Consider the following 26,630-nt stretch of genomic DNA (forward strand, 5'->3'; position numbering starts at 1 on the left):
ATGTCTCCTCCACCCCTGGTTCCCATTAGATGGGCTACTGTTACCACACCATGTCTCCTCCACCCCTGGTTCCCATTAGATGGGCTACTGTTACCACACCATGTCTCCTCCACCCCTGGTTCCCATTAGATGGGCTACTGTTACCACACCATGTCTAGATGGGCAGTCTGGTCTCCACCCCTGGTTCCTATTAGATGGGCTACTGTTACCACACCATGTCTCCTCCACCCCTGGTTCCCATTAGATGGGCTACTGTTACCACACCATGTCTCCTCCACCCCTGGTTCCCATTAGATGGGCTACTGTTACCACACCATGTCTCCTCCACCCCTGGTTCCCATTAGATGGGCTACTGTTACCACACCATGTCTCCTCCACCCCTGGTTCCTATTAGATGGGCTACTGTTACCACACCATGTCTCCTCCACCCCTGGTTCCCATTAGATGGGCTACTGTTACCACACCATGTCTCCTCCACCCCTGGTTCCCATTAGATGGGCTACTGTTACCACACCATGTCTCCTCCACCCCTGGTTCCCATTAGATGGGCTACTGTTACCACACCATGTCTCCTCCACCCCTGGTTCCCATTAGATGGGCTACTGTTACCACACCATGTCTCCTCCACCCCTGGTTCCCATTAGATGGGCTGTTGTTACATTCATGGTGAGAGACTAGTCTGTCTACTAACCTTCCTGTAGTGCTCCCTTTATGATGGGTTCTCCTTTAGGTATGTCCTCAGAGCCCGCTCCACTCCCAGCCCTGAACAGCCCCTTGGCCCTGGTGACGTGGCTGGGGCCCTGGTCCTCTCCTGGGCCTGTTCCTGGGGGTTCCAGGGCTCCGGACCTCACACATCTCCCTAAACACGGCCATCTTCTCCTCCAGCATACACATGATCTGCTCATCCTTCTTCCTCAGCATCTCTGCAGGGGATATATTAGGTATTGTTAGTGTTCAGGAGTGTACCCTTTACAGAATCATCTCTGGAAGGGAGATGAGGTATTGTTAGTGTTGATGAGTGTACCCTTCACATCTCTGGAAGGGAGATGAGGTATTGTCAGTGTTGAGGAGTGTACCCTTCACAGAATCATCTCTGGAAGGGAGATGAGGTATTGCTAGTGTTGATGAGTGTACCCTTCACATCATCTCTGGAAGGGAGATGAGGTATTGTCAGTGTTGAGGAGTGTACCCTTCACAGAATCATCTCTGGAAGGGAGATGAGGTATTGCTAGTGTTGATGAGGGTACCCTTCACAGAATCATCTCTGGAAGGGAGATGAGGTATTGCTAGTGTTGATGAGTGTACCCTTCACAGAATCATCTCTGGAAGGGAGATGAGGTATTGTTAGTGTTGATGAGTGTACGTACCCTTCACAGAATCATCCATGTCTTATAGAGTATACGTCATCTCTAACACACAGTCTCCATCTCATCCGATGGCTATAGAACTGCTGTGGCTATGATTGTAGCTAACATTGATATATACCGAAGTTAGGTATTTGAACAGAACTTAAATGAACAAATATATAAATAATAAATAAATGCCCTCTTTGGCATTTCTACCAGCACGTCCTGTGCAACTAGAGGAGAAAAAAAACTCTAGATCGCCTTTACTCCACACACAGAGACGCATACAAAGCTCTTCCTCACTCTCCATCTGACCATAACTCTATCCTCCTGCTTCCTGCTTACAAGCAAGAACACAAACAGGAAGTACCAGTGACAAGCTCAATACAGAAGTGGTCTGAAGCTACAGGACTGTTTAGCTAGCACAGACTGGAATATGTCCCTGGGATTCATCCAATAACATTGAGGAGTTTTACTACACCAGTTACTGACTTTATTAATAAGTTCATCGACGACATTGTCCCCACAAAGACCGTGCGTGCGCATACCAACCATAAGCCATGGATTACAGGCAACATCCGCACTGAGTTAAAGGCTTGAGCTACCAATTTCAAGGAGAGGGACACCAATCCGAATGCTTATAAGAAATCCAGCTACGACCTCTGACAGTCAAAATCTCAATACAAATCCTACTAGTTGTGGCAGGGCAATCAAACTGTCACGGATTACAAAGGGAAACCCAGCCGTGAGTTGCCCAGTGACGCAAGCCTACCAGACCCTTCAATGTTGTGATGATAAAATCTTGGAGAAATAAATAGCACATAGAAAAAAAATATATGTTTTACCAGATATTATTGTTCATCCTGATCAGACAGGTTTTTTACATGGACGATACATTGTTGATAATATAATTACTTGAAACAATTGAACATTATGAAACATCAAAGATAACCGGACTGGTTTTCATAGCAGATTTTGAAAAGGTGTTTGTTAGTACGACTGGAATTTATATAAAAATCCCTGGATTTCTTTAATTTCGGTGAATCACTTACACATTCGGTTAAAGTTATGTATAGCAAGGTGTAAAATAGTAAATAATAGTTATTGTTTTCTTTTAAGAGGAGTACAACAGGGCTGTCCGATGTCTCCATATCTATTTATTATGGCCATTGAAATGCTGGCTATTAAAATTAGACCCAACAAGAACATCAAGGAGTTAGAAATCCAGGGGATTAAAAACTCTGTCAGAGTGACCATTGGGTTTTTGGTCACCTCCCTGACCAAGGTACTTCTCCCCAGAATGCTTAGTTTGGCCGGGCGGCCAACTCTAGGAAGAGTCTTGGTGGTTCCAAACTTCTTCCATTTAAGAATGATGGAGGCACCGTGTTCTTAGGGACCTTCAATGTTGCAGACATTTTCTGGCACCCTTCCCAAGATCTGTGCCTTGACACAATCCTGTCTCGGTGCTCTACGGACAATTCCTTCGACCTCATTGCTTGGTTTTTGCTCTGACATGCACTGTCAACTGTGGGACTTTATATCGACAGGTGTGTGCCTTTCCAAATCATGTTCAGTCAATTAAATTTACCACAGGTGGACTCCAGTCAAGCTGTAGAAACATCTCAAGGATGATCAATGGAAACAGGATGGACCTGAGCTCAATTTCAAGTCTCATAGCAAAGGGACCGAATACTTACGCAAATAAGGTGTCTGTTTTTTTAAATAAATTTGTAAACATTTATAATAAATAATAATAATAATAATAAATGCCATTTAGCAGACGCTTTTATCCAAAGCGACTTACAGTCATGTGTGCATACATTCTACATATGGGTGGTCCCGGGAATCGAACCCACTACCCTGGCGTTACAAGCGCCATGCTCCAACTGAGCTACAGAAGGACCAAAGCCAACTGAGCTACAGAAGGACCAAAGCAAAAACTTGTTTTTGCTTTGTCATTACAGGGTATTGCGACGTCATTACAGGGTATTGCGATGTCATTACAGGGTATTGTGATGTCATTACAGGGTATTGTGATGTCATTACAGGGTATTGTGATGTCATTACAGGGTATTGTGACGTCATTACACGGTATTGTGATGTCATTACAGGGTGTTGTGATGTCATTACAGGGTATTGTGTGTAGATTGATCAGGGAAAAAAACATTAATCAATTTTAGAATAAGTAACACAATTAGGAGAAAATGAAGGGGTACGAATGCTCTGTATAAATTACAGTTAAACCCCAAATGTAATGTTATCCTGTACATTTGGACAGCTGTGCCATACAGGTTGCAAAATAAATGGGAAGAGATTTCCCGATGTACCGATTCCATGGCACATGGTGTACGAACTGACAAAAAAAAAACACTTTGAGTTTTTGCCACCAACAGAATGCAACATATAATGGCACGCCCTGATCTGTTTCACCTGTCCCTGTAATTGTCTCCACCCCCTCCAGGTGTCGCTTATTTTCCCCAGTGTATTTATCCCTGTGTTTCCTGTCTCTCTGTGCCAGTTCGTCTTGTATGTTTCTCCAAGTCAACCAGCGTTTTTCCCGTTCTCCTGATTTTTGCGTTCTCCTGTTTCTAGTCCTCCCGGTTTTGACTCTTGCCTGTTTCTGGACTCTGTACCCGCCTGCCTGACCATTCTGCCTGCCTTGACCACGAGCCTGTCTGCCACTCTGTACCCTCCTGCCTGACCATTCTGCCTGCCTTGACCACGAGCCTGTCTGCCACTCTGTACCCGCCTGCCTGACCATTCTGCCTGCCTTGAGCCTTTTGACCTTACCCTCCTGCCTGACCATGCCTGCCTTGCCTGTCTGCCCTCTGACCTCCTGTCTGACCATTCTGCCTGCCTTGACCCTGCCTACCTCTGTACCTCCTGCCTGCCTCTGACTCTGATCTGGTTTTGACCTTATGCCTGACCATTCTGCCTGCCTTGACCACGAGCCTGTCTGCTACTCTGTACCTCCTGGACTCTGATCTGGTTTTGACCTTATGCCTGTCCACGACCTTTCTCTTACCTTCCCCTTTGGATTAATAAACATTGTAAGACTCTCACCTTGTGCCTTGATGTATAAGGGTCATTCAACAATCTTAGCTTTGTAGATTTTGTTGCTAAGAGACAGAAACACTAGATAATTCATTATGGTAGCTTGTTTCTGGTCACAGGTTCAGTAATGATAAAAAAAATAATCACAATATTCACTTAATAAAACAAATCTTACAAATAACAGTGTTTGGAAAGCCATACACAATCAATCAATATCATAGTAAGGTTGTAATCTTCAGCTCTGTGGATAATATGCAATTAGAAAGGGTTAAAAAAAGGATGTAAAACATTTGAAAAATATATGGCACATTGAAACCAAACAAGGGTGGTCTGTGGTGATAGGTGGGATGGGCTGAGAGTTGCTGAGGGGGTCTGTGGTGATAGGTGGGATGGGCTGAGAGGGTCTGTGGTGATAGGTGGGATGGGCTGAGAGTTGCTGAGGGGGTCTGTGGTGATAGGTGGGATGGGCTGAGAGTCTGTGGTGATAGGTGGGATGGGCTGAGAGGGTCTGGGGTCTGTGGTGATGTGGGGGGTCTGTGGTGATAGGTGGGATGGGCTGAGAGTTGCTGAGGGGGTCTGTGGTGATAGGTGGGATGGGCTGAGAGTTGCTGAGGGGTCTGTGGTGAAGGTGGGATGGGCTGAGAGTTGCTGTCTGTGGTGATAGGTGGGATGGGCTGAGAGTTGCTGAGGGGTCTGTGGTGATAGGTGGGATGGGCTGAGAGTTGCTGAGGGGGTCTGTGGTGATAGGTGGGATGGGCTGAGAGTTGCTGAGGGGGTCTGTGGTGATAGGTGGGATGGGCTGAGGGGGTCTATGGTGATAGGTGGGATGGGCTGAGAGTTGCTGAGGGGGTCTGTGGTGATAGGTGGGATGGGCTGAGAGTTGCTGAGGGGGTCTGTGGTGATAGGTGGGATGGGCTGAGAGTTGCTGAGGGTCTATGGTGATAGGTGGGATGGGCTGAGAGGGTCTATGGTGATAGGTGGGATGGGCTGAGAGGGTCTATGGTGATAGGTGGGATGGGGATGGGCTGAGAGGGATCTGTGGTCTATGGTAGTTGGGATGGGCTGAGAGTTGCTGAGGGGGTCTATGGTGATAGGAGGGATGGCTGAGAGTTGCTGAGAGGGTCTGTGGTTATAGTTGGGATGGGCTGAGTGTGGCTGAGAGGGTCTATGGTGATAGGAGGGATGGGCTGAGAGTTGCTGAGAGGGTCTATGGTGATAGTTGGGATGGCTGAGAGTGGCTGAAGGGGGTCTATGGTCAAGGGAGTCTCCTCACCTCTCATCTCCTTAGCTTTGGTCTCCAGCAGTCTCTTGTCCTCCTCTGTTTCACTGGGGTTCTCCTCATCCTCATCTTTCTCTCTGTAAAGCAACATCATTAGTACAAACCACTCCCATTTCCAGTCATTCACATGTCCTCTTAGCATCCTATAGAATCCCGTTGACAGTGCTAGTCTTCTCCTTACTGCTGAGAAAGCCTAGGATAGAGTAGCCTACAGTGGCAGCCTGCCCATGAGGTGATGAAGCCAGACAGAGAACATTCAATACTCCAATAGAGCATTACAACATATTGTACATCCCTCCATCCCTAGGTACAGAACGGTAGCACATTCTCTCTCTCTCTCTCTCTCCATGGTTCAGAGTTCAGACTCACATGGACTGCATGGCCTCCTGTATGATTTGCATCCAGGTGTTGCGTTCCTCCTTGGTTGCAGTGTGTACCTCCACCATCTCTGGTTTCTCCGTCCCTGCTGTTATCAGGAAGAGACCCTTCTCCTCGTTAGCCACCTCTCTAACGATCAGCTTCTGGAGGGAGAGGACCGTGGAGCGCTGGTCCTACGGGGCGATGGAAGAGAGGGAGGGATGATTAAAGGATGGATTAAAGGCAGGAAGAGGGAGAGTGAGGCAGAGAGAAGAAGAGAGGGAGAGAGAAGAGGAGAGGGAGAGAGAAGAAAGGGAGAAAGAGAAGAGAGAGAGAGAGAGAGAGAGGGAGAGAGGTGACATGGAGAGAGAGGGGGATAGAGAGGAGAGAGAGTGATAGATAAGAGAGAGGGATAGAGGGGAGAGAGATGAGAGAGAGTGATAGATGGGAGAGAGAGAATAAGAGAGAGAGGGATAGAGGGAGAGAGAGATAAGAGAGAGGGATAGAGGGGAGAGAGAAGAATTAAGAGAGAGATGGATAGAGGGGAGAGAGAGAATAGAGAGAGAGATGGATAGAGGGAGAGAGAGAATTAAGGGATAGAGGGGAGAGAGATGAGAGAGAGTGATAGAGAGGGAGAGAGAGAATAAGAGAGAGATGGATGTCTGAAGAGAGAATAAGAGAGAGGGATAGAGGGGAGAGAGATGAGAGAGAGTGATAGAGAGGGAGGAGAGAGATTAGAGAGAGAGGGATAGAGGGGAGAGAGAATAAGAGAGAGAGTTTAGAGGGAGAGAGAGAATAGAAGAGAGAGATGGATAGAACAGTACAATAAGAAAAGATAGAAGGAGAGAAATAAGAGAGAGAGGGATAGAGGGGAGAGAGAGAATAAGAGAGAGAGATGGATAAGGAGAGAGGGGAGAGAGAGTTAAGCGAGATGAAATTGGGACAGAAAGAGGTAAGAAGAGAGAGGAGATGGAAGGGAGGGAGAGAGAGATTAAGAGAGAGATGGATAGGGGAGAGAGAAGATTAAGAGAGAGAGGGATAGAGGGGAGAGAGAGATTAAGGATAGAGGGAGAGGGATAGAGGGGAGAGAGAGATTAAGCCTTATATGAAAGTCTACATAATATCATCCACCTTGCCATGCAGCTCAGTGTCCATGTCTGAATCACCTCTCTGGTTATTCTCTGGGCATCAATATTGCTTAGTCATTGAGCTATTGAGTTATATGCAAATCAAAGTTTATTTGTCACGTTTACAGAATACAGCTGGTGTAAACAGTACAATGAAAGGTTTAATTGCAAACTCTTCCTCAACAATGCCGAATTCAATGTACGTTCACTTGAGTTAAGCAACAAATGTTATTTACCACAGCCTCAAAGTCACACCATCTGGACTTGGTGCCGGTGTGCTGTGTGATGCTACTTGGCTACCAGCCAAACCTTTCGCTTGGACTTTAAATAACCATTTAATCAAAATCTGCATTAAACACATTTACCAACGTCCAGGTTTTTCCTGATGACCTTTTTCATTTAACTTTTTCACCCCGGACACTTTATCTAGATGTGGTTCTACAGGACCTCCACCAGCCAACCAGTAGTAACATTAACATGATGCTTTATCTGGACGTGGTTCTACAGGACCTCCACCAGCCAACCAGTAGTAACATTAACATGATGCTTTATCTGGACATGGTACAGGACCTCCACAGGACCTCATTAACATGCCAACCAGTAGTAACATTATGATGCTTTATCTGGGCGTGGTTCATCAGGACCTCCACCAGCCAACCAGTAGTAACATTAACATGATGCTTTATCTGGATGTGGTTCTACAGGACCTCCACCAGCCAACCAGTAGTAACATTAACATGATGCTTTATCTGGATGTGGTTCTACAGGACCTCCACCAGCCAACCAGTAGTAACATTAACATGGTGGTTCATCAGGACCTCCACCAGACAACCAGTAGTAACATTAACATGGTGGTTCATCAGGACCTCCACCAGCCAACCAGTAGTAACATTAACATGATGCTTTATCTGGGCGTGGTTCATCAGGACCTCCACCAGCCAACCAGTAGTAACATTAACATGATGCTTTATCTGGACGTGGTTCATCAGGACCTCCACCAGCCAACCAGTAGTAACATTAACATGATGCTTTATCTAGACGTGGTTCATCAGGACCTCCACCGGCCAACCAGTAGTAACATTAACATGATGCTTTATCTAGACATGGTTCTACAGGACCTCCACCAGCCAACCAGTAGTAACATTAACATGATGCTTTATCTAGACGTGGTTCATCAGGACCTCCACCAGCCAACCAGTAGTAACATTAACATGATGCTTTATCTGGACCTGGTTCATCAGGACCTCCACCAGCCGAAGATAAGTATGTTATCCAGATACTGACTGTTAACACTTGGTGGTCTATAGGAGCTTCCCACCAGAATGGGCTTTAGATGAGGCAGATGAACCTGTAGCCATATTACTTAAACAGTATTGATGATTGATTTCATGATTGATTTCATGATTGATTTCATTAACCAGTTAGGGCTAGGCAGAATACTGCCCCTTTGGAGGAATTGCGTGCCCATAGTAAACAGAAAATCTGTCCAAAATTGCTAATATATGCATATAATAATTATTATTGAATAGAAAACACTCTAAAGCTTCTGAAACCGTTCAAATTATGTCTGTATGTAAAGCAGAACTCTCAGGGCAGCCATTCTCCCAAACTCTCTCTGTCAGCAGTGAAGTTGGGCCAACTTTGACGTCATCGCCCCCACCCTTCCCAACCAGCTACGGATCTGGGAACAGTTTGTATGTCTTCAGCGAGGTGTCTCCTTTCAATAGGGCATTTCATTGTGAAAATCGCTCGCTCTCTCACCCTTTGGCGGGCTAAAACATTCGGGTCACGCGAAAATACATGCACTCTCATGCGCACGTCGCGTCTGGAGATCCCTTTGTTCCAGGAATCGTTACACGATGTGAGTTTTGCTGTTCGAGTTGAGAATTGTTTTGCACGTTTAGAAACATCCTAAAGCTTGATTCTGCACTTAGTTTGACCAGTTTAGTCGACATATAATATGTAATTTTGAAGTTTTGATTGGCAACTCCTGGAATTTTGGCTGCATTTCAGCCGGAATTTGTCGCGTTTGATAACCCAAAGACGCAGACTTGAAAGCCAAACGCTGTTTTTGGTAAGTATGACTCCTTGCACGACTTCTGATCGAAGACCATCAAAGGTAAGGGAATATTTATGTGGTAATTTTGTGTTTCTGTTGACTCCAACATAGCGGAGAAATATTGCTAATGTCTGAGCGCCGTCTCAGATTATTGCCTAGTGAACTAATTCTGTAACGTTAAAAATAAATGTAACACAGCGGTTGCATTAAGAAGCAGTGTATCTTTCTAACTGTATGTAGAACATGTATATTTAGTCAAAGTTTATGATGTGTATTGCTGTTATCTGGTGGAGTTATCATCATTTCTCCGGACATTTTAGTAGCCTTTTTGAACATGTCGTCATTGTAAACAGAGATTTATGGATATAAATGGCATATTATTGAAAAAACATAAATGTACTGTGTAACATGTCCTATTACTGTCGTCTGATGAAGATTTTCAAAAGGTTAGTGAATTATTTTTTCTTTTAATCCTGCGTTTGTGATTACATATTTTGTTTGACAAAATGGCTATTTAAATTAGCTGTGTCTTTGCTGGTGGTTTGACATAAATATGTGCTATGTTTTCGTCGTACAACATTTTAGAAATCTGACTTTCTGGGTAGATGAACAAGGTGTTTATCTTTCATTTGAGCTATTGGACTTGTTAATGTGTGGTTAAATATTTCTAAGAATATTTTTGCATTCTTTTGAGTTGAGTGTGGGGGAGGGGGTGCCCTTGGGGAACGTGATGTCTTTAACCTTGTTTACTTAAGCTACATATGTTAACGTGGGCTATTTTTAACACTTTTCTGGGATGCTTGATTGTTTTTCTTGCTTTACTGGGAAGCTTCAGAGGTAGACATGCTCGGGTTATTTTTATTAGTGCAGGGTGAGATGCACACAGTAGACTTCCTGCTAGGGCACACCGCCTCAGTGCTAACAGTTGAACTCTGGTTCATAGGCATATGATTACTGCCTACAATAGCTGTAGGATCAGCAGAGACATTCAGGGTAGTTAGACGGACATACATTAGGTTATTTACATTGTGTCTTCCAACACCCCTGGGATCATGTACATTTGCTGAAGCATTATGACAACTCAGCGTCACAATGGTTGGGATTCAAAGAGCTGGGCTCGGGTCATTGATAAGTCATTGTCTAAGTGTAGGGTTGTTATCCACTATGTTAGGAGGTCACCAAGCGCAACATCAGTGTGTTGTTAGGTTCTTGTTTTTTCAGAGTAAGTAACTCACGGACACTAGAGAAGATAGAAGATTGGTTAATTCTTCCCAAAGGATCTGTACAGTAATTCAGACAACCCAACATTTCTCCCATCACAGGTATATATATATTCCACTTAAGACACTTCTCCTTCTCTCCAATCCTTACATCTTATGGTTCCACAGGAAGTAGTAACCTTTGTTAATCCATTCAGGGGATCTGACCTCAAACCTCCTGACCTCAACCCCTCCTTCACCTCGTCCACAGATGTCCATCTGCCTCCCCTTTGATCTCCTCCCGTCCACCCAGTACATTCCACAGCCAGAGATCTGTCTTTCTACAGATCTCACTCCTTAATATACTATCGTCTGATCTATCATGTCTTTAATATCTCAATGTTCAGAATATTGAATCCAACAGTGTAAATCAGCTAGAAAGATGTGTCGGAATCGAGTAATTGTCTCTGGCCCCCTCCCAGTTAGGGAGTGATGAGCTATACAGCAGAGTCTCACAACTCAATTGCTGGTTGAGAACTGTTTTCTGTCCCTCCCAAAGATAGACTTTGTAGATAATTGGCCCTCTTTTTTGGTACTCTCCCTCACCCGAGCCTGGCCCGCTGAGGAGTGACGGACTCCATCCTAGCTGGAAGGGTGCTCTCATCTTATCTGTCAGCATAGACAGGCTCTAAATCCTCTAGCGCCGCAATGAAATAGGGTGCAGGCCAGGCAGCAGGCTGTTAGCCAAGCAACAGGCTGTTACCCAGCCTGCCAGCATAGTGGAGTCTGCCACTAGCACCATCAGTATAGTCAGCTATTTTTGACTCTCTCTCTCTAACGCACCTGCTGTCTCGACCTCTGATTGCTCGGCTATGAAAAGCCAACTGACATTTACTCCTGAGATACTGACCTGTTTCTCCCTCTACAACCACTGTGATTATTATTATTTAACTCTGCTGGTCATCTATGAACGTCTGAACATCTTGAATAACAATCTGGCCTTTATGGACATGTACTTTCATACTGTAAACCTCCACCGGTACAGCCAGAGGAGGACTGGCCACCCCTCGGAGGCTGGTTCCTCTCTGGGTTTCTTCCTAGGCTCCTGGCTTTCTAGGGAGTTTTGTCCTAGCCACCGTGCTTCTACATCTGCATTGTTTGCTGGGGTTTTAGGCTGGGTTTCTGTACAGCACTTTGAGACATCTGCTGATGTTAAAAAGGGCTTCGTAAATATATTTAATTGATTGATGAATGAACATAATACTGGAGATTGCAACGATGATTAACAATTTTGTTTGTCCAAAAACATCCAATTGATGTACAGATCAATTTATTTAAACTATCCTGCTGTCCATCTACCAACATGTTACAATGTATTTCCATGGTGAACATGCTTATTATTCCCCAACCAAGGACTTCTCTAAATTACTGGCTGTTGGGCCCAATACAACCTACCCATAACCCAGCCAAGGACTTCCCTAAATTACTGGCTGTTGGGCCCAATACAACCTACCCATAACCCAGCCAAGGACTTCCCTAAATTACTGTTTGTTGGGCCCAATACAACCTACCCATAACCCAGCCAAGGACTTCACTAAATTACTGGCTGTTACAATACAACCTACCCATAACCCGGCCAAGGACGTCCCTAAATTACTGTCTGTTGGGCCCAATACAACCTACCCATAACCCAGCCAAGGACTTCCCTAAATTACTGTCTGTTGGGCCCAATACAACCTACCCATAACCCAGCCAAGGACTTCCCTAAATTACTGGCTCTTGGGCCAAATACAACCTACCTATAACCCAACCAAGGACTTCCCTAAATTACTGGCTCTTGGGCCCAATACAACCTACCCATAACCAAACATATCCCATTGAGCTGTAATTTCTGCAAGAAAAACAGCATAATTGCCGGATCAGATGTCAGGAGGCTTAGACCCATTATTATTACTGAATATACCCATTATTATTACTGAATAGACCCATTATTATTACTGAATAGACCCATTATTATTACTGAATAGACCCATTATTATTATTATTATTATTACTGAATAGACCCATTATTATTATTATTATTACTGAATAGACCCATTATTATTACTGAATAGACCCATTATTATTACTGAGTGGGAAGATCAACCAATCACATTCCAGAGATATAATTATGTAATTCTGATGATTGTAAGGTACTCTGGATAAGAGTGTCTGCTAAATGACTTGATTGTAATGGAAAAATTGACTAAACCAATAAGATGCCAAAGAGATATTTACATATTTCTGGTCTTAACCAATCACCTACCAGAGAGGCAAAGACGAATTTTTGGTCTTTCTCCTGTAGGAAGACGACAATATCAGAGAGAAGGATGGCCGTTACATCTAGAGAGAGGAGACCAGAGGTTAGAGGTCAGGGTTAGATATCAGAGAGAAGCATGGCCGTTACATATAGAGAGAGGAGACCAGAGGTTAGAGGTCAGGGTTAGATATCAGAGAGAGGAGACCAGAGGTTAGAGGTCAGGGTTAGATATCAGAGAGAAGCATGGCTGTTACATATAGAGAGAGGAGACCAGAGGTTAGAGGTCAGGGTTAGATATCAGAGAGAAGCATGGCTGTTACATATAGAGAGAGGAGACCAGAGGTTAGAGGTCAGGGTGAGATATCAGAGAGAAGCAAGGCTGTTACATATAGAGAGAGGAGACCAGAGGTTAGAGGTCAGGGTTAGATATCAGTGATATTGGTGTCCTTCTCACCCTTGAGTTTCCCCTGTGAGTTCTTCAGCTGCAGAGGTCCATCATACAGCAATCTTCTCCTCTGAGCAGGTCCTCTCTAGCAAACATCTGACCGCTCTTCATCCTCATTATGGACTTGCTGTCTGTTCGGCTGTAGATGTCCTTCAGCCTCCTCTTCTTCTCATGCTCGTTCACCTAGCAACATGACATTTATTACCATAGGTCAGTTCACCTAGCAACATGACAATTATTATCATAGGTCAGTTCACCTAGCAACATGACAATTATTACCATAGGTCAGTTCACCTAGCAACATGACAATTATTATCATAGGTCAGTTCAACATGACAATTATTACCATAGGTCAGTTCACCTAGCAACATGACAATTATTACCATAGGTCAGTTCACCTAGCAACATGACAATTATTACCATAGGTCAGTTCACCTAGCAACATGACAATTATTATCATAGGTCAGTTCACCTATTATTAGTACATTATTATCACATTTCAGTTGACCTAATATGAATAAATTATTATTATATTACCTTGCTGTCCACTGCAGTGATGACCTCCTTGACCTTGTATAGAGCATCACTCAGGTCCCCATGGTCTTCCTCATTCTCTGTGGGGAGAGGATGGTCAAAGCACACACACACACACACACACACACACACACACACACACACACACACACACACACACACACACACACACACACACACACACACACACACACACACAACACAGGTAACACAGATGAACACACATAACACATAACAGAATGACAGAAAGAGACAGAAAGAGACAAACAAGGTTAATGTCATTCTAGATGAAGCTCCACCATGTGGTCAGTATAACAGACAGTCTCCTCCTCCTCCTCCTCCTCCTCCTCCTCTCTTCTTTCTCGATGAAGCTCCACCATTTGGTCAGTATAACAGACAGACAGTCTCCTCCTCCTCCTCCTCCTCTTCCTCCTCCTCCCTTCATTCTAGATGAAGCTCCACCATGTGGTCAGTATAACAGACAGTCTCCTCCTCCTCCTCCTCCTCCTCCTCCTCCTCCTCCTCCTCCTCATTCTAGATGAAGCTCCACCATATGGTCAGTATAACAGACAGTCTCTTCGTCGTCCTCCTCCTCCTCCTCCTCCTCTCTTCATTCTAGATGAAACTCCACCATGTGGTCAGTATAACAGCCAGACTCCTCCTCCTCCTCCTCCTCCTCCTCTCCTCTCTTCATTCTAGATGAAGCTCCACCATATGGTCAGTATAACAGACAGTCTCTTCGTCCTCCTCCTCCTCCTCCTCCTCCTCTCTTCATTGTAGATGAAGCTCCACCATGTGGTCAGTAGAACAGACAGTCTCCTCGACCCTCCTCCTCCTCCTCCTCCTCCTCCTCCTCCTCCTCCTCCTCCTCCTCCTCCTCCTCTCTTCATTCTAGATGAAGCTCCACCATATGGTCAGTATAACAGACAGTCTCCTCCTCCTCCTCCTCCTCTCTTCATTCTAGATGAAGCTCCACCATATGGTCAGTATAACAGACAGTATCCTCCTCCTCCTCCTCCTCCTCCTCCTCCTCCTCTCTTCATTATAGATGAAGCTCCACTATGTGGTCAGTATAACAGACAGTCTCCTCCTCCTCCTCCTCCTCTCTTCATTCAAACTGGCAGGAGAACTCCTCTAAAAGCACCGCTAAGAAGGACTAGCACCCTATTCCAAATATATAGTGCACTACATTTCACCAGGGCCAGGTATTCACACCCCTTGCCTTATTCCACATTTTATTTTATTACATCTTGAATTAAAAAATAATTCATTTCGATATTTTTTGTCAATGGCCTACACACAATACCCCATAATGTCAAATTCAAATCATAATATAATATAATATATGCCATTTAGCAGACGCTTTTATCCAAAGCGACTTACAGTCATGGGTGCATACATTCTACGTATGGGTGGTCCCGGGATTGAACCCACTACCCTGGCGTTACAAGCGCCATGCTCTACCAACTGAGCTACAGAAGGACCAAATCATGTTTTTAGAAATGAATTAAACATGAAAAGCTGAAAAGAATTAAGTCAATAAGTATTCAACCTCTTTGTAAGAAATGTATTATCAAGTCACATAATAAGGGTCATGGACTCACTCTGTGTGCTTTAATAACAGTGTTTATCATGATTTTGACTACCCCGCACATTAAATTATCTATATGGTCCCTCAGTCGAGAAGTGAATTTCAAACATAGATTCAACCACAAAGACCAAGGAGGTGTTCCACTGCCTTGTGAAGAAGGGCACCTATTGGTAGATGGGTAAAAATCTAAAAGCAGACATTGAATATCCCTTTGTGAAGTTACTAATTACACTTTGGATGGTGTATAAATACACCCAGTCGCTACAAAGATACAGGCGTCCTTCCTAACTCAGTTACCGGAGAGGAAGGAAACTGCTCAGGGATTTCACCATGAGGCTTACAAGTTACAAAGTTGAATAGTTGTGATAGGAGAAAACTGAGGATGGATCAACAACATTGTAGTTACTCCACAATACTAACCTAAATGCATCCTGGTTGTTGAATAGTTGTGAGAGGAGAAAACTGAGGATGGATCAATAACACAGTACTAACCTAAATGCATCCTGGTTGTTGAATGGTTTGAGAGGAGAACAAGGATGGATCAACAACCATGTGTCAAAGAACGAAAAAAAAATTCTATAAATAAACATTTCTTGAATACAAAATGTTATGTTTGGGGCAAATCCAACACAACACTGAGTACCACTTCCTATTTTCAAACATAGTGGTGACTGCATCATGTTATGACTATGCTTGTTATCGGCAAGGACTACAGAGTGTTTTAAGGATAAAAAGAAACGGAATACAGCTATAAACACAGACAATATCCGAGAGGAAAACCTGGTTCAGTCTGCTTTCCAGCAGACACTAGGAGACAAATGAACATTTCAACAGGACAACAACCTAAAACACAAGGCCAAATACTGTATACACTGGAGTTGCTCACCAAAAAGGCATTGAATGTTCCTGACCGGCCTTGTTACAGTTTTGACTTATATCGGCTCTTAGAGACTAACCCAGAAAGACTCTCAGCTCTTAGAGACTAACCCAGAAAGACTCTCAGCTCTTAGAGACTTACCTAGAAATACTCTCAGCTCTTAGAGACTAACCCCAGAAAGACTCTCAGCTCTTAGAGACTAACCCAGAAAGACTCCCAGCTCTTAGAGACTAACCCAGAAAGACTCTCAGCTCTTAGAGACTGACCCATAAATACTCTCAGCTCTTAGAGACTGACCCAGAAAGACTCTCAGCTCTTAGAGACTAACCCAGAAAGACTCTCAGCTCTTAAAGACTGACAGCTCAGAAAGACGCTCAGCTCTTAGAGACTGACCCAGAAAGACTCTCAGCTCTTAGAGACTGACCCAGAAAGACTCTCAGCTCTTAGAGACTAACCCAGAAATACTCTCAGCTCTTAGAGACTTACCCAGAAAGACTCCCAGCTCTTAGAGACTAACCCAGAAAGACTCTCAGCTCTTAGAGACTGACCCAGAAAGACTCCCAGCTCTTAGAGACTAACCCAGAAAGACTCTCAGCTCTTAGAGTCTTACCCAGACTCTTAGAGACTTACCCAGAAAGACTCCCAGCTCTTAGAGACTTACCCAGAAAGACGGTGGGTGGGTATGGGTGTGGGTATGCACCCACCCCTGTTCCCTGTACTCCACCATCAGCTCCTTGGTCTTGCTGATGTTGAGAGAGGTTGTTGTCATGGCACCACACTGCCAGTTCTCTGACCTCCTCCCTGTAGTCCAGGACCAGCTCCTTGGTCTTGCTGATGTTGAGAGAGAGGTTGTTGTCATGGCACCACACTGCCAGTTCTCTGACCTCCTCCCTGTAGTCCAGGACCAGCTCCTTGGTCTTGCTGATGTTGAGAGAGAGGTTGTTGTCATGGCACCACACTGCCAGTTCTCTGACCTCCTCCCTATAAGCTGTCTCGTTGTGGTCGGTGATCTGGCCAACCTCCGTCGTGTCGTCAGCAAACTTGATGATGGATTTCGAGTCGAGCGTGTCTACATGGCTGTGAGGGAGTTGAGGATCAGGGTGGCATATGTGTTGTTACCTACCCTTACCATCTGGGGTGCGGCCCGTCAGGAGGTCCAGGATCCAGTTGCAGAGGGAGGTGTTGAAGTTGGAGTCCTGGGTGTCCGGGATGATGAAGTTGATGTGTGCCTTGACCAGCCTGTGTGTATGTGTGTGTGTGTGTGGTGTGTGTATATACAGAGACCACCTTATCTGTCCAGCAGAGTGCAGGGCAGAGCTGGGGGCAGTGTGTGTGTGTGTGTGTGTGTGTGTGTGTGTGTGTGTGTGTGTGTGTGTGTGTGTGTGTGTGTGTGTGTGTGTGTGTGTGTGTGTGTGTGTGTGTGTGTGTGTGTGTGTGTGTGTGTGTGTGTATACAGAGACCACCTCATCTGTCCAGCAGAGGGCAGAACTGGGGGCAGTGTGTGTATGTGTGTGTATATATACAGAGACCACCTGATCTGTCCAGCAGAGGGCAGAACTGGGGCAGCAGACAAACCTTTGGTGTGATGTAGTATTCTCTGCATCAGGACGGGGTACTTGGTGATCCTCTGGGTGACTAACAGAATGCATTCTGGGATACCTAGCCTCCGGACGATACTGCTTCTCATCTTCTTCTTAAAAGTCACATAATAGGAAGACAGAATTGATGAGATGCAACAGTTAGATGCCTAGAAACAGAGATGATATGAGATATTGGTTTAGCTGATGTCTAATGATAATGGATGCTGTAAATGAGTAGCGCACGGTAAGTGCTTACCCTGATGAAGGCCTGGAAGCGTTTGTCTTTGGAGTGCAGCTCCTTGTAGATGTTTGACCTCGTTGTGGCGGCTGCAGAACTTCCCGTAAACTCTCTTCATAATCGCTGCTTTGGTCCCTGAGAACTGAAAAACAGCAACCAGCATGATATGTGTTACGTTTCCCTCTTTCTGTGTTGTGGGTTTGTATGTGTGTGTTTCAGGAAAGGGCTTCCTTGGATTCCAAGCAGCTGATTGGTCGGCCCCATTGCTAATTGGCGCTCTGACCCCGCCCTCTCGTCAGGGGATACAGTTGTCTTCAATTACCGACTCTTTCTGCAGCTTTAAAAGCCAGTGTTCCTTTGTTAGGAAAAAGAGAGCTTCTTCGTATGTGCTGTGTGGTTGTAGGGTATAAGTTGTATGTGCTGTGTGGTTGTAGGGTATAAGTTGTATGTGCTGTGTGGTTGTAGGGTATAAGTTGTATGTGCTGTGTGGTTGTAGGGTATAAGTTGTATGTGCTGTGTGGTTGTAGGGTATAAGTTGTATGTGCTGTGTGGTTGTAGGGTATAAGTTGTATGTGCTGTAGGGTGGGTATAAGTTGTATGTGCTGTGTGGTTGTAGGGTATAAGTTGTATGTGCTGTGTGGTTGTAGGGTATAAGTTGTATGTGCTGTGTGGTTGTAGGGTATAAGTTGTATGTGCTGTGTGGTTGTAGGGTGGGTATAAGTTGTATGTGCTGTAGGGTTGTAGGGTGGGTATAAGTTGTATGTGCTGTGTGGTTGTAGGGTGGGTATAAGTTGTATGTGCTGTGTGGTTGTAGGGTGGGTATAAGTTGTATGTGCTGTGTGGTTGTAGGGGGTATAAGTTGTAGGTGCTGTGTGGTTGTAGGGTGGGTATAAGTTGTAGGTGCTGTGTGGTTGTAGGGTGGGTATAAGTTGTAGGTGCTGTGTGGTTGTAGGGTTGGTATAAGTTGTATGTGCTGTGTGGTTGTAGGGTGGGTATAAGTTGTAGGTGCTGTGTGGTTGTAGGGTGGGTATAAGTTGTATGTGCTGTGTGGTTGTAGGGTTGGTATAAGTTGTATGTGCTGTGTGGTTGTAGGGTGGGTATAAGTTGTAGGTGCTGTCCTTCCAGGACCTCCTCAACTGTCTCTATGATGTGGTGTAGAGAGACAACATGCCCTCCTCAACTGTCTCTATGATGTGGTATAGAGATACACCAGGACCTCAACTGTCTCTATGATGTGGTATAGAGAGACAACATGCCCTCCTTCCAGGACCTCCTCAACTGTCTCTATGATGTGGTGTAGAGAGACACCAGGACCTCCTCAACTGTCTCTATGATGTGGTATAGAGATACACCAGGACCTCCTCAACTGTCTCTATGATGTGGTATAGAGAGACAACATGCCCTCCTTCCAGGACCTCCTCAACAGTCTCTATGATGTGGTGTAGAGAGACACCAGGACCTCCTCAACTGTCTCTATGATGTGGTATAGAGAGACAACATGCTCTCCTTCCAGGACCTCCTCAACTGTCTCTATGATGTGGTGTAGAGAGACACCAGGACCTCCTCAGCTGTCTCTATGATGTGGTATAGAGAGACAACATGCTCTCCTTCCAGGACCTCCTCAACTGTCTCTATGATGTGGTGTATAGAGACACCAGGACCTCCTCAACTGTCTCTATGATGTGGTGTATAGAGACACCAGGACCTCCTCAACTGTCTCTATGATGTGGTGTAGAGAGACACCAGGACCTCCTCAGCTGTCTCTATGATGTGGTGTAGAGAGACACCAGGACCTCCTCAGCTGTCTCTATGATGTGGTGTATAGAGACAACATGCTCTCCTTCCAGGACCTCCTCAACTGTCTCTATGATGTGGTATAGACACCATGCACTCCTTCCAGGAGTGTGGGGGGGGGAGGATGTTGTTGTGCTCTGTTCTGTTCTGTGGTGTTCTGTGGTGTTCTGTACTGTGGTGTTCTGTAGTGTGGTGTTCTGTAGTGTGGTGTTCTGTGGTGTAGTGTGGTGTTCTGTGGTGTAGTGTGGTGTTCTGTGGTGTAGTGTGGTGTTCTGTGGTGTTCTGTTCTGTGGTGTTCTGTTCTGTGGTGTTCTGTTCTGTGGTGTTCTGTTCTGTGGTGTTCTGTTCTGTGGTGTTCTGTTCTGTGGTGTTCTGTTCTGTGGTGTTCTGTTCTGTGGTGTTCTGTAGTGTGGTGTGGTGTTCTATAGTGTGGTGTTCTATAGTGTGGTGTTCTGTAGTGTGGTGTTCTGTGGTGTGGTGTTCTGTGGTGTGGTGTTCTGTAGTGTGGTGTTCTGTTCTGTGGTGTTCTGTAGTGTGGTGTTCTGTAGTGTGGTGTTCTGTAGTGTGGTGTTCTGTGGTGTTCTGTAGTGTGGTGTTCTGTTCTGTGGTGTTCTGTAGTGTGGTGTGGTGTTCTGTGGTGTTCTGTAGTGTGGTGTGGTGTTCTGTGGTGTTCTGTAGTGTGGTGTTCTGTTCTGTGGTGTTCTGTAGTGTGGTGTTCTGTAGTGTGGTGTTCTGTAGTGTGGTGTTCTGTTCTGTGGTGTTCTGTAGTGTGGTGTTCTGTAGTGTGGTGTTCTGTAGTGTGGTGTTCTGTTCTGTGGTGTTGTGTGGTGTGGTGTTCTGTGGTGTTCTGTAGTGTGGTGTGGTGTTCTGTGGTGTTCTGTAGTGTGGTGTTCTGTTCTGTGGTGTTCTGTAGTGTGGTGTTCTGTAGTGTGGTGTTCTGTAGTGTTCTGTGGTGTTCTGTTCTGTGGTGTTCTGTAGTGTGGTGTTCTGTACTGTGGTGTTCTGTAGTGTGGTGTTCTGTAGTGTGGTGTTCTGTAGTGTGGTGTTCTGTTCTGTGGTGTTCTGTAGTGTGGTGTTCTGTAGTGTGGTGTTCTGTAGTGTTCTGTGGTGTTCTGTTCTGTGGTGTTCTGTAGTGTGGTGTTCTGTACTGTGGTGTTCTGTAGTGTGGTGTTCTGTAGTGTGGTGTTCTGTGGTGTGGTGTTCTGTGGTGTGGTGTTCTGTGGTGTTCTGTGGTGTAGTGTGGTGTTCTGTGGTGTGGTGTGTGGTGTTCTGTAGTGTAGTGTGGTGTTCTGTGGTGTAGTGTGGTGTTCTGTGGTGTTCTGTACTGTGGTGTTCTGTACTGTGGTGTTCTGTACTGTGGTGTTCTGTACTGTGGTGTTCTGTGGTGTAGTGTGGTGTTCTGTAGTGTGGTGTTCTGTGGTGTAGTGTGGTGTTCTGTAGTGTTCTGTAGTGTGGTGTTCTGTAGTGTAGTGTGGTGTTCTGTAGTGTAGTGTGGTGTTCTTTAGTGTGGTGTAGTGTCGTGTTCTGTAGTGTTCTGTAGTGTGGGCTCTCTCCCTCCTCCAACCTGTGTCTCCAGGATGTCTCCTATCTTGTTGATGATGAATCCTCTGTCCTCCCCCTCCAGCTGGCTCTCTCTCTTCCTCTCCATGAGACGTGTCAGGAAGGAGGTGTGGAGGTCCAGGAGCTCCCCCAGGGCAGGGAACAGCCTGTCTACTGTCTGAGGTTCCAGCTGCAGCTCCTTCACAAGACCCTTACTGTACACCTCCATCATGATCAGCAGGGTCCTCACGTGGTGCATCTCTGTCTGCATCAACTCTGGAGGAGGAGAAACAGGGAGGGGTTAAAGGTCAGGAGGGGAGGTACAGGGAGGGGGAGGTACAGGGAGGGGGAGATACAGGGAGGGGTTAAAGGTCAGGAGAGGGAGGTACAGGGAGGGAGAGATACAGGGAGGGGTTAAGGTTAGGAGGGGGAGATACAGGGAGAGAGGGGGTAAAGGTTAGGAGGGGGAGATACAGGAAGGGGTTAAAGGTTAGGAGGGGGAGAAACAGGGAGGGGTTAAAGGTTAGGAGGGGGGAGATACAGGGAGGGGGAGATGCAGGAGGGGGAGATACAGGGAGGGGTAAAGTTTAGGAGGGGGAGATACAGGGAGGGGAGATGCAGGGAGAGAGGGGTTAAAGGTCAGGGGGAGGTACAGGGAGGGAGAGATACAGGGAGGGGTTAAGGTTAGGAGGGGGAGATACAGGGAGAGAGGGGGTAAAGGTTAGGAGGGGGAGATACAGGAAGGGGTTAAAGGTTAGGAGGGGGAGAAACAGGGAGGGGTTAAAGGTTAGGAGGGGGAGATACAGGGAGGGGAGATACAGGGAGAGAGGGGGTAAAGGTTAGGAGGGGGAGATGCAGGGAGAGAGGGGTAAAGGTTAGGAGGGGGAGATGCAGGGAGAGAGGGGGTAAAGGTTAGGCGGGGGAGATGCAGGGAGAGAGGGGGTAAAGGTTAGGAGGGGGAGATACAGGGAGAGAGGGGGTAAAGGTTTGGAGGGGGAGATACAGGGAGAGAGGGGGTAAAGGTTTGGAGGGAGATGCAGGGAGAGAGGGGGTAAAGGTTAGGAGGGGGAGATGCAGGGAGAGAGGGGGTAAAGGTTAGGAGGGGGATAAACTTAGGGAGATCAGGGTATGTCCAGCTCTAGATAGAGGGGTAGCAGTGCATTGCAACTCTGGATAGAGGGGTAGTGGTGTGCTGTAACTCTAGATAGAGGCATAGTAGTGCATTGTAACTCTAGATAGAGGCATAGTATTGCAATGTAACTCTAGATAGAGGGGTATTATTGCCTGGTAATTCTAGATAGAGGGGTAGTAGTATGCTGTAACTCTAGATAGAGGGGTAGTAGTATGCTGTAACTCTAGATAGAGGGGTAGTATTGCAATGTAACTCTAGATAGAGGGGTAGTATTGTATTGTAACTCTAAATAGAGGGTAGTATGCTGTAACTCTAGATAGAGGGGTAGTATTGTATTGTAACTCTAAATAGAGGGTAGTATGCTGTAACTCTAGATAGAGGGGTAGTATTGCATTGTAACTCTAGATAGAGGGGTAGTATTGCATTGTAACTCTAGATAGAGGGGTAGTATTGCATTGTAACTCTAGATAGAGGGGTAGTATTGCATTGTAACTCTAAATAGAGGGGTAGTATTGCATTGTAACTCTAGATAGAGGGGTAGTAGTGTATTGTAACTCTAGATAGAGGGGTAGTATTGCATTGTAACTCTAGATAGAGGGGTAGTATTGCATTGTAACTCTAGATAGAGGGTAGTAGTATGCTGTAACTCTAGATAGGAGTAGTAGTGCATTGTAACTCTAGATAGAGGGGTAGTAGTGCATTGTAACTCTTGATAGAGGAGTAGTAGTGTATTGTAACTCTAGATAGAGGGGTAGTAGTGCATTTCAACTCTAGATAGAGGGGTAGTAGTGCATTTTAACTCTAGATAGAGGGGTAGTAGTGCATTGTAACTCTAGATAGAGGGGTAGTATTGTATTGTAACTCTAGATAGAGGGGTAGTATTGCATTGTAACTCTAGATAGAGGGGTAGTATTGCATTGTAACTCTAGATAGAGGGGTAGTAGTGTATTGTAACTCTAGATAGAGGGGTGGTAGTGCATTGTAACTCTAGATAGAGGGGTAGTAGTATGCTGTAACTCTAGATAGAGGGGTAGTAGTATGCTGTATCTCTAGATAGAGGGCTGGTAGTATGCTGTAACTCTAGATAGGAGTAGTAGTGCATTGTAACTCTAAATAGAGGGGTAGTAGTGCATTGTAACTCTTGATAGAGGAGTAGTAGTGTATTGTAACTCTAGATAGAGGAGTAGTAGTGTATTGTAACTCTAGATAGAGGGGTAGTAGTGTATTGTAACTCTAGAAAGAGGGGTAGTAGTGCCTGGTAACTCTAGATAGAGGGGTAGTAGTGCATTGTAACTCTAGATAGAGGGGTAGTAGTGCCTGGTAACTCTAGATAGAGGGGTGGTAGTGCATTGTAACTCTAGATAGAGGGGTAGTAGTATGCTGTAACTCTAGAAAGAGGGGTAGTGTGCTGTAACTCTAGATAGAGAGGTAGTAGTATGCTGCAACTCTAGATAGAGGAGTAGTGCATTGTAACTCTAGATAGAGGGGTAGTAGTGCCTGGTAGCTCTAGATAGAGGGGTGGTAGTGCATTGTAACTCTAGATAGAGGGGTAGTAGTATGCTGTAACTCTAGAAAGAGGGGTAGTGTGCTGTAACTCTAGATATAGGGGTAGTAGTATGCTGTAACTCTAGATAGAGGGGTAGTTGTGTATTGTAACTCTAGATAGAGGGGTAGTAGTGTATTGTAACTCTAGATAGAGGGCTGGTAGTATGCTGTAACTCTAGATAGGAGTAGTAGTGCATTGTAACTCTAGATAGAGGGGTAGTAGTGCATTGTAACTCTTGATAGAGGAGTAGTAGTGTATTGTAACTCTAGATAGAGGAGTAGTAGTGTATTGTAACTCTAGATAGAGGGGTAGTAGTGTATTGTAACTCTAGAAAGAGGGTAGTAGTGCCTGGTAACTCTAGATAGAGGGTAGTAGTGCATTGTAACTCTAGATAGAGGGGTAGTAGTGCCTGGTAACTCTAGATAGAGGGGTGGTAGTGCATTGTAACTCTAGATAGAGGGGTAGTAGTATGCTGTAACTCTAGAAAGAGGGGTAGTGTGCTGTAACTCTAGATAGAGGGGTAGTAGTATGCTGCAACTCTAGATAGAGGAGTAGTGCATTGTAACTCTAGATAGAGGGGTAGTAGTGCCTGGTAGCTCTAGATAGAGGGGTGGTAGTGCATTGTAACTCTAGATAGAGGGGTAGTAGTATGCTGTAACTCTAGAAAGAGGGGTAGTGTGCTGTAACTCTAGATATAGGGGGTAGTAGTATGCTGTAACTCTAGATAGAGGGGTAGTTGTGTATTGTAACTCTAGATAGAGGGGTAGTAGTGTATTGTAACTCTAGATAGAGGGTGGTAGTATGCTGTAACTCTAGATAGAGGGTAGTAGTGCATTGTAACTCTAGATAGAGGGGTAGTAGTGCCTGGTATAATTCAAGGTAGAGTAGGGTACAGTAGCAGTGGTAGGTACAGTAGCAGTGGTAGGTACAGTAGCAGTGGTAGGTACTGTAGGTACTGTAGCAGTGGTAGGTACTGTAGCAGTGGTAGGTACTGTAGCAGTGGTAGGAACTGTAGCAGTGGTAGGTACAGTAGCAGTGGTAGGTACAGTAGCAGTGGTAGGTACTGTAGCAGTGGTAGGTACTGTAGCAGTGGTAGGTACAGTAGCAGTGGTAGGTACAGTAGCAGTGGTAGGTACAGTAGCAGTGGTAGGTACTGTAGGTACTGTAGCAGTGGTAGGTACTGTAGCAGTGGTAGGTACTGTAGCAGTGGTAGGTACAGTAGCAGTGGTAGGTACAGTAGCAGTGGTAGGTACAGTAGCAGTGGTAGGTACCGTAGATGACCTCCTGTCTCTTGATGACGTCCTTCTTCAGATGTTTGAGGAAGTTGCTGTCCATAACGTTGCTCCAGGAGTCTGCTTCCAGCTCTTTCAGGTCTTCCTCAAACTCCCCCATCAGCTGACTGTCAATCATCTCTGTGCCTAGATTATGAAACACAACACTCAGATAGCATTCACAGGTATTTATCTAGACATTATCGTAGACACTATAATCTATAATAATAATATAATTGTGTTTACTATGGACTGTGTGATGATGACTGTGTGGTGATGGTGACTTTGGGTAACGTGTGTGTTTACTATGGACTGGGTGGTGGTGACTGTGGGTAATGTGTGTGTTTACTATGGACTATGTGATGATGACTGTGTGTAACGTGTGTGTGTTTACTATGGACTGTGTGGTGATGGTGACTGTGGGTAATGTGTGTGTTTACTATGGACTATGTGATGATGACTGTGGGTAACGTGTGTGTTTACTATGGACTGTGTGGTGATGGTGACTGTGGGTAATGTGTGTGTTTACTATGGACTATGTGATGGTGACTGTGGGTAATGTGTGTGTTTACTATGGACTGTGTGGTGGTGACTGTGTGGTGATGGTGACTGTGGGTTACGTGTGTGTGTGTTTACTATGGACTATGTGATGGTGACTGTGGGTAATGTGTGTGTTTACTATGGACTGTGTGGTGGTGACTGTGGGTAATGTGTGTGTTTACTATGGACTGTGTGGTGGTGACTGGGGGTAACGTGTGTGTTTACTATGGACTGTGTGGTGGTGACTGTGTGGTGGTGACTGTGTGGTGGTGACTGTGTGGTGGTGACTGTGGGTAATGTGTGTGTTTACTATGGACTGTGTGGTGGTGACTGTGGGTAACGTGTGTGTTTACTATGGACTGTGGTGGTGACTGTGGGTAATGTGTGTGTTTACTATGGACTGTGTGATGATGACTGTGGGTAACGGTGTGTTTACTATGGACTGTGTGGTGGTGACTGTGGGTAATGTGTGTGTTTACTATGGACTGTGTGGTGGTGACTGGGGGTAACGTGTGTGTGTTTACTATGGACTATGTGATGATGACTTTGGGTAACGTGTGTGTTTACTATGGACTGTGTGGTGGTGACTTTGGGTAACGTGTGTGTTTACTATGGACTGTGTGGTGGTGACTGGGGGTAACGTGTGTGTGTTTACTATGGACTATGTGATGATGACTGTGGGTAACGTGTGTGTTTACTATGGACTATGTGATGATGACTGTGGGTAAATGTGTGTGTTTACTATGGACTGTGTGATGGTGACTGTGGGTAACGTGTGTGTTTACTATGGACTGTGTGGTGGTGACTGTGGGTAACGTGTGTG

The 26,630-nt window shown here is 45.4% G+C and overlaps 1 protein-coding gene across 1 annotated transcript in view; it reads right to left on the reverse strand.

Moving 5' to 3' along the window:
* Positions 1 to 25,410, reverse strand: part of LOC124020249 (A-kinase anchor protein 13-like) — a 59,671-nt gene extending 34,261 nt beyond the window's left edge. Inside the window, 13 exon segments of the mRNA XM_046335607.1 lie at positions 692 to 809; positions 811 to 923; positions 5,674 to 5,756; positions 6,049 to 6,230; positions 12,727 to 12,803; positions 13,175 to 13,238; positions 13,241 to 13,348; positions 13,703 to 13,779; positions 17,743 to 17,860; positions 18,004 to 18,061; positions 18,063 to 18,127; positions 21,344 to 21,594; positions 25,268 to 25,410. Coding sequence (XP_046191563.1) covers positions 692 to 809; positions 811 to 923; positions 5,674 to 5,756; positions 6,049 to 6,230; positions 12,727 to 12,803; positions 13,175 to 13,238; positions 13,241 to 13,348; positions 13,703 to 13,779; positions 17,743 to 17,860; positions 18,004 to 18,061; positions 18,063 to 18,127; positions 21,344 to 21,594; positions 25,268 to 25,406 — 1,453 coding nt within the window. The 5' untranslated portion in view covers positions 25,407 to 25,410.
* Positions 25,411 to 26,630: the final 1,220 nt, after the last annotated feature.

Source organism: Oncorhynchus gorbuscha, unplaced genomic scaffold, assembly GCF_021184085.1.
Source record: "Oncorhynchus gorbuscha isolate QuinsamMale2020 ecotype Even-year unplaced genomic scaffold, OgorEven_v1.0 Un_scaffold_785, whole genome shotgun sequence".
Taxonomy (NCBI): Eukaryota; Metazoa; Chordata; class Actinopteri; order Salmoniformes; family Salmonidae; genus Oncorhynchus; species Oncorhynchus gorbuscha.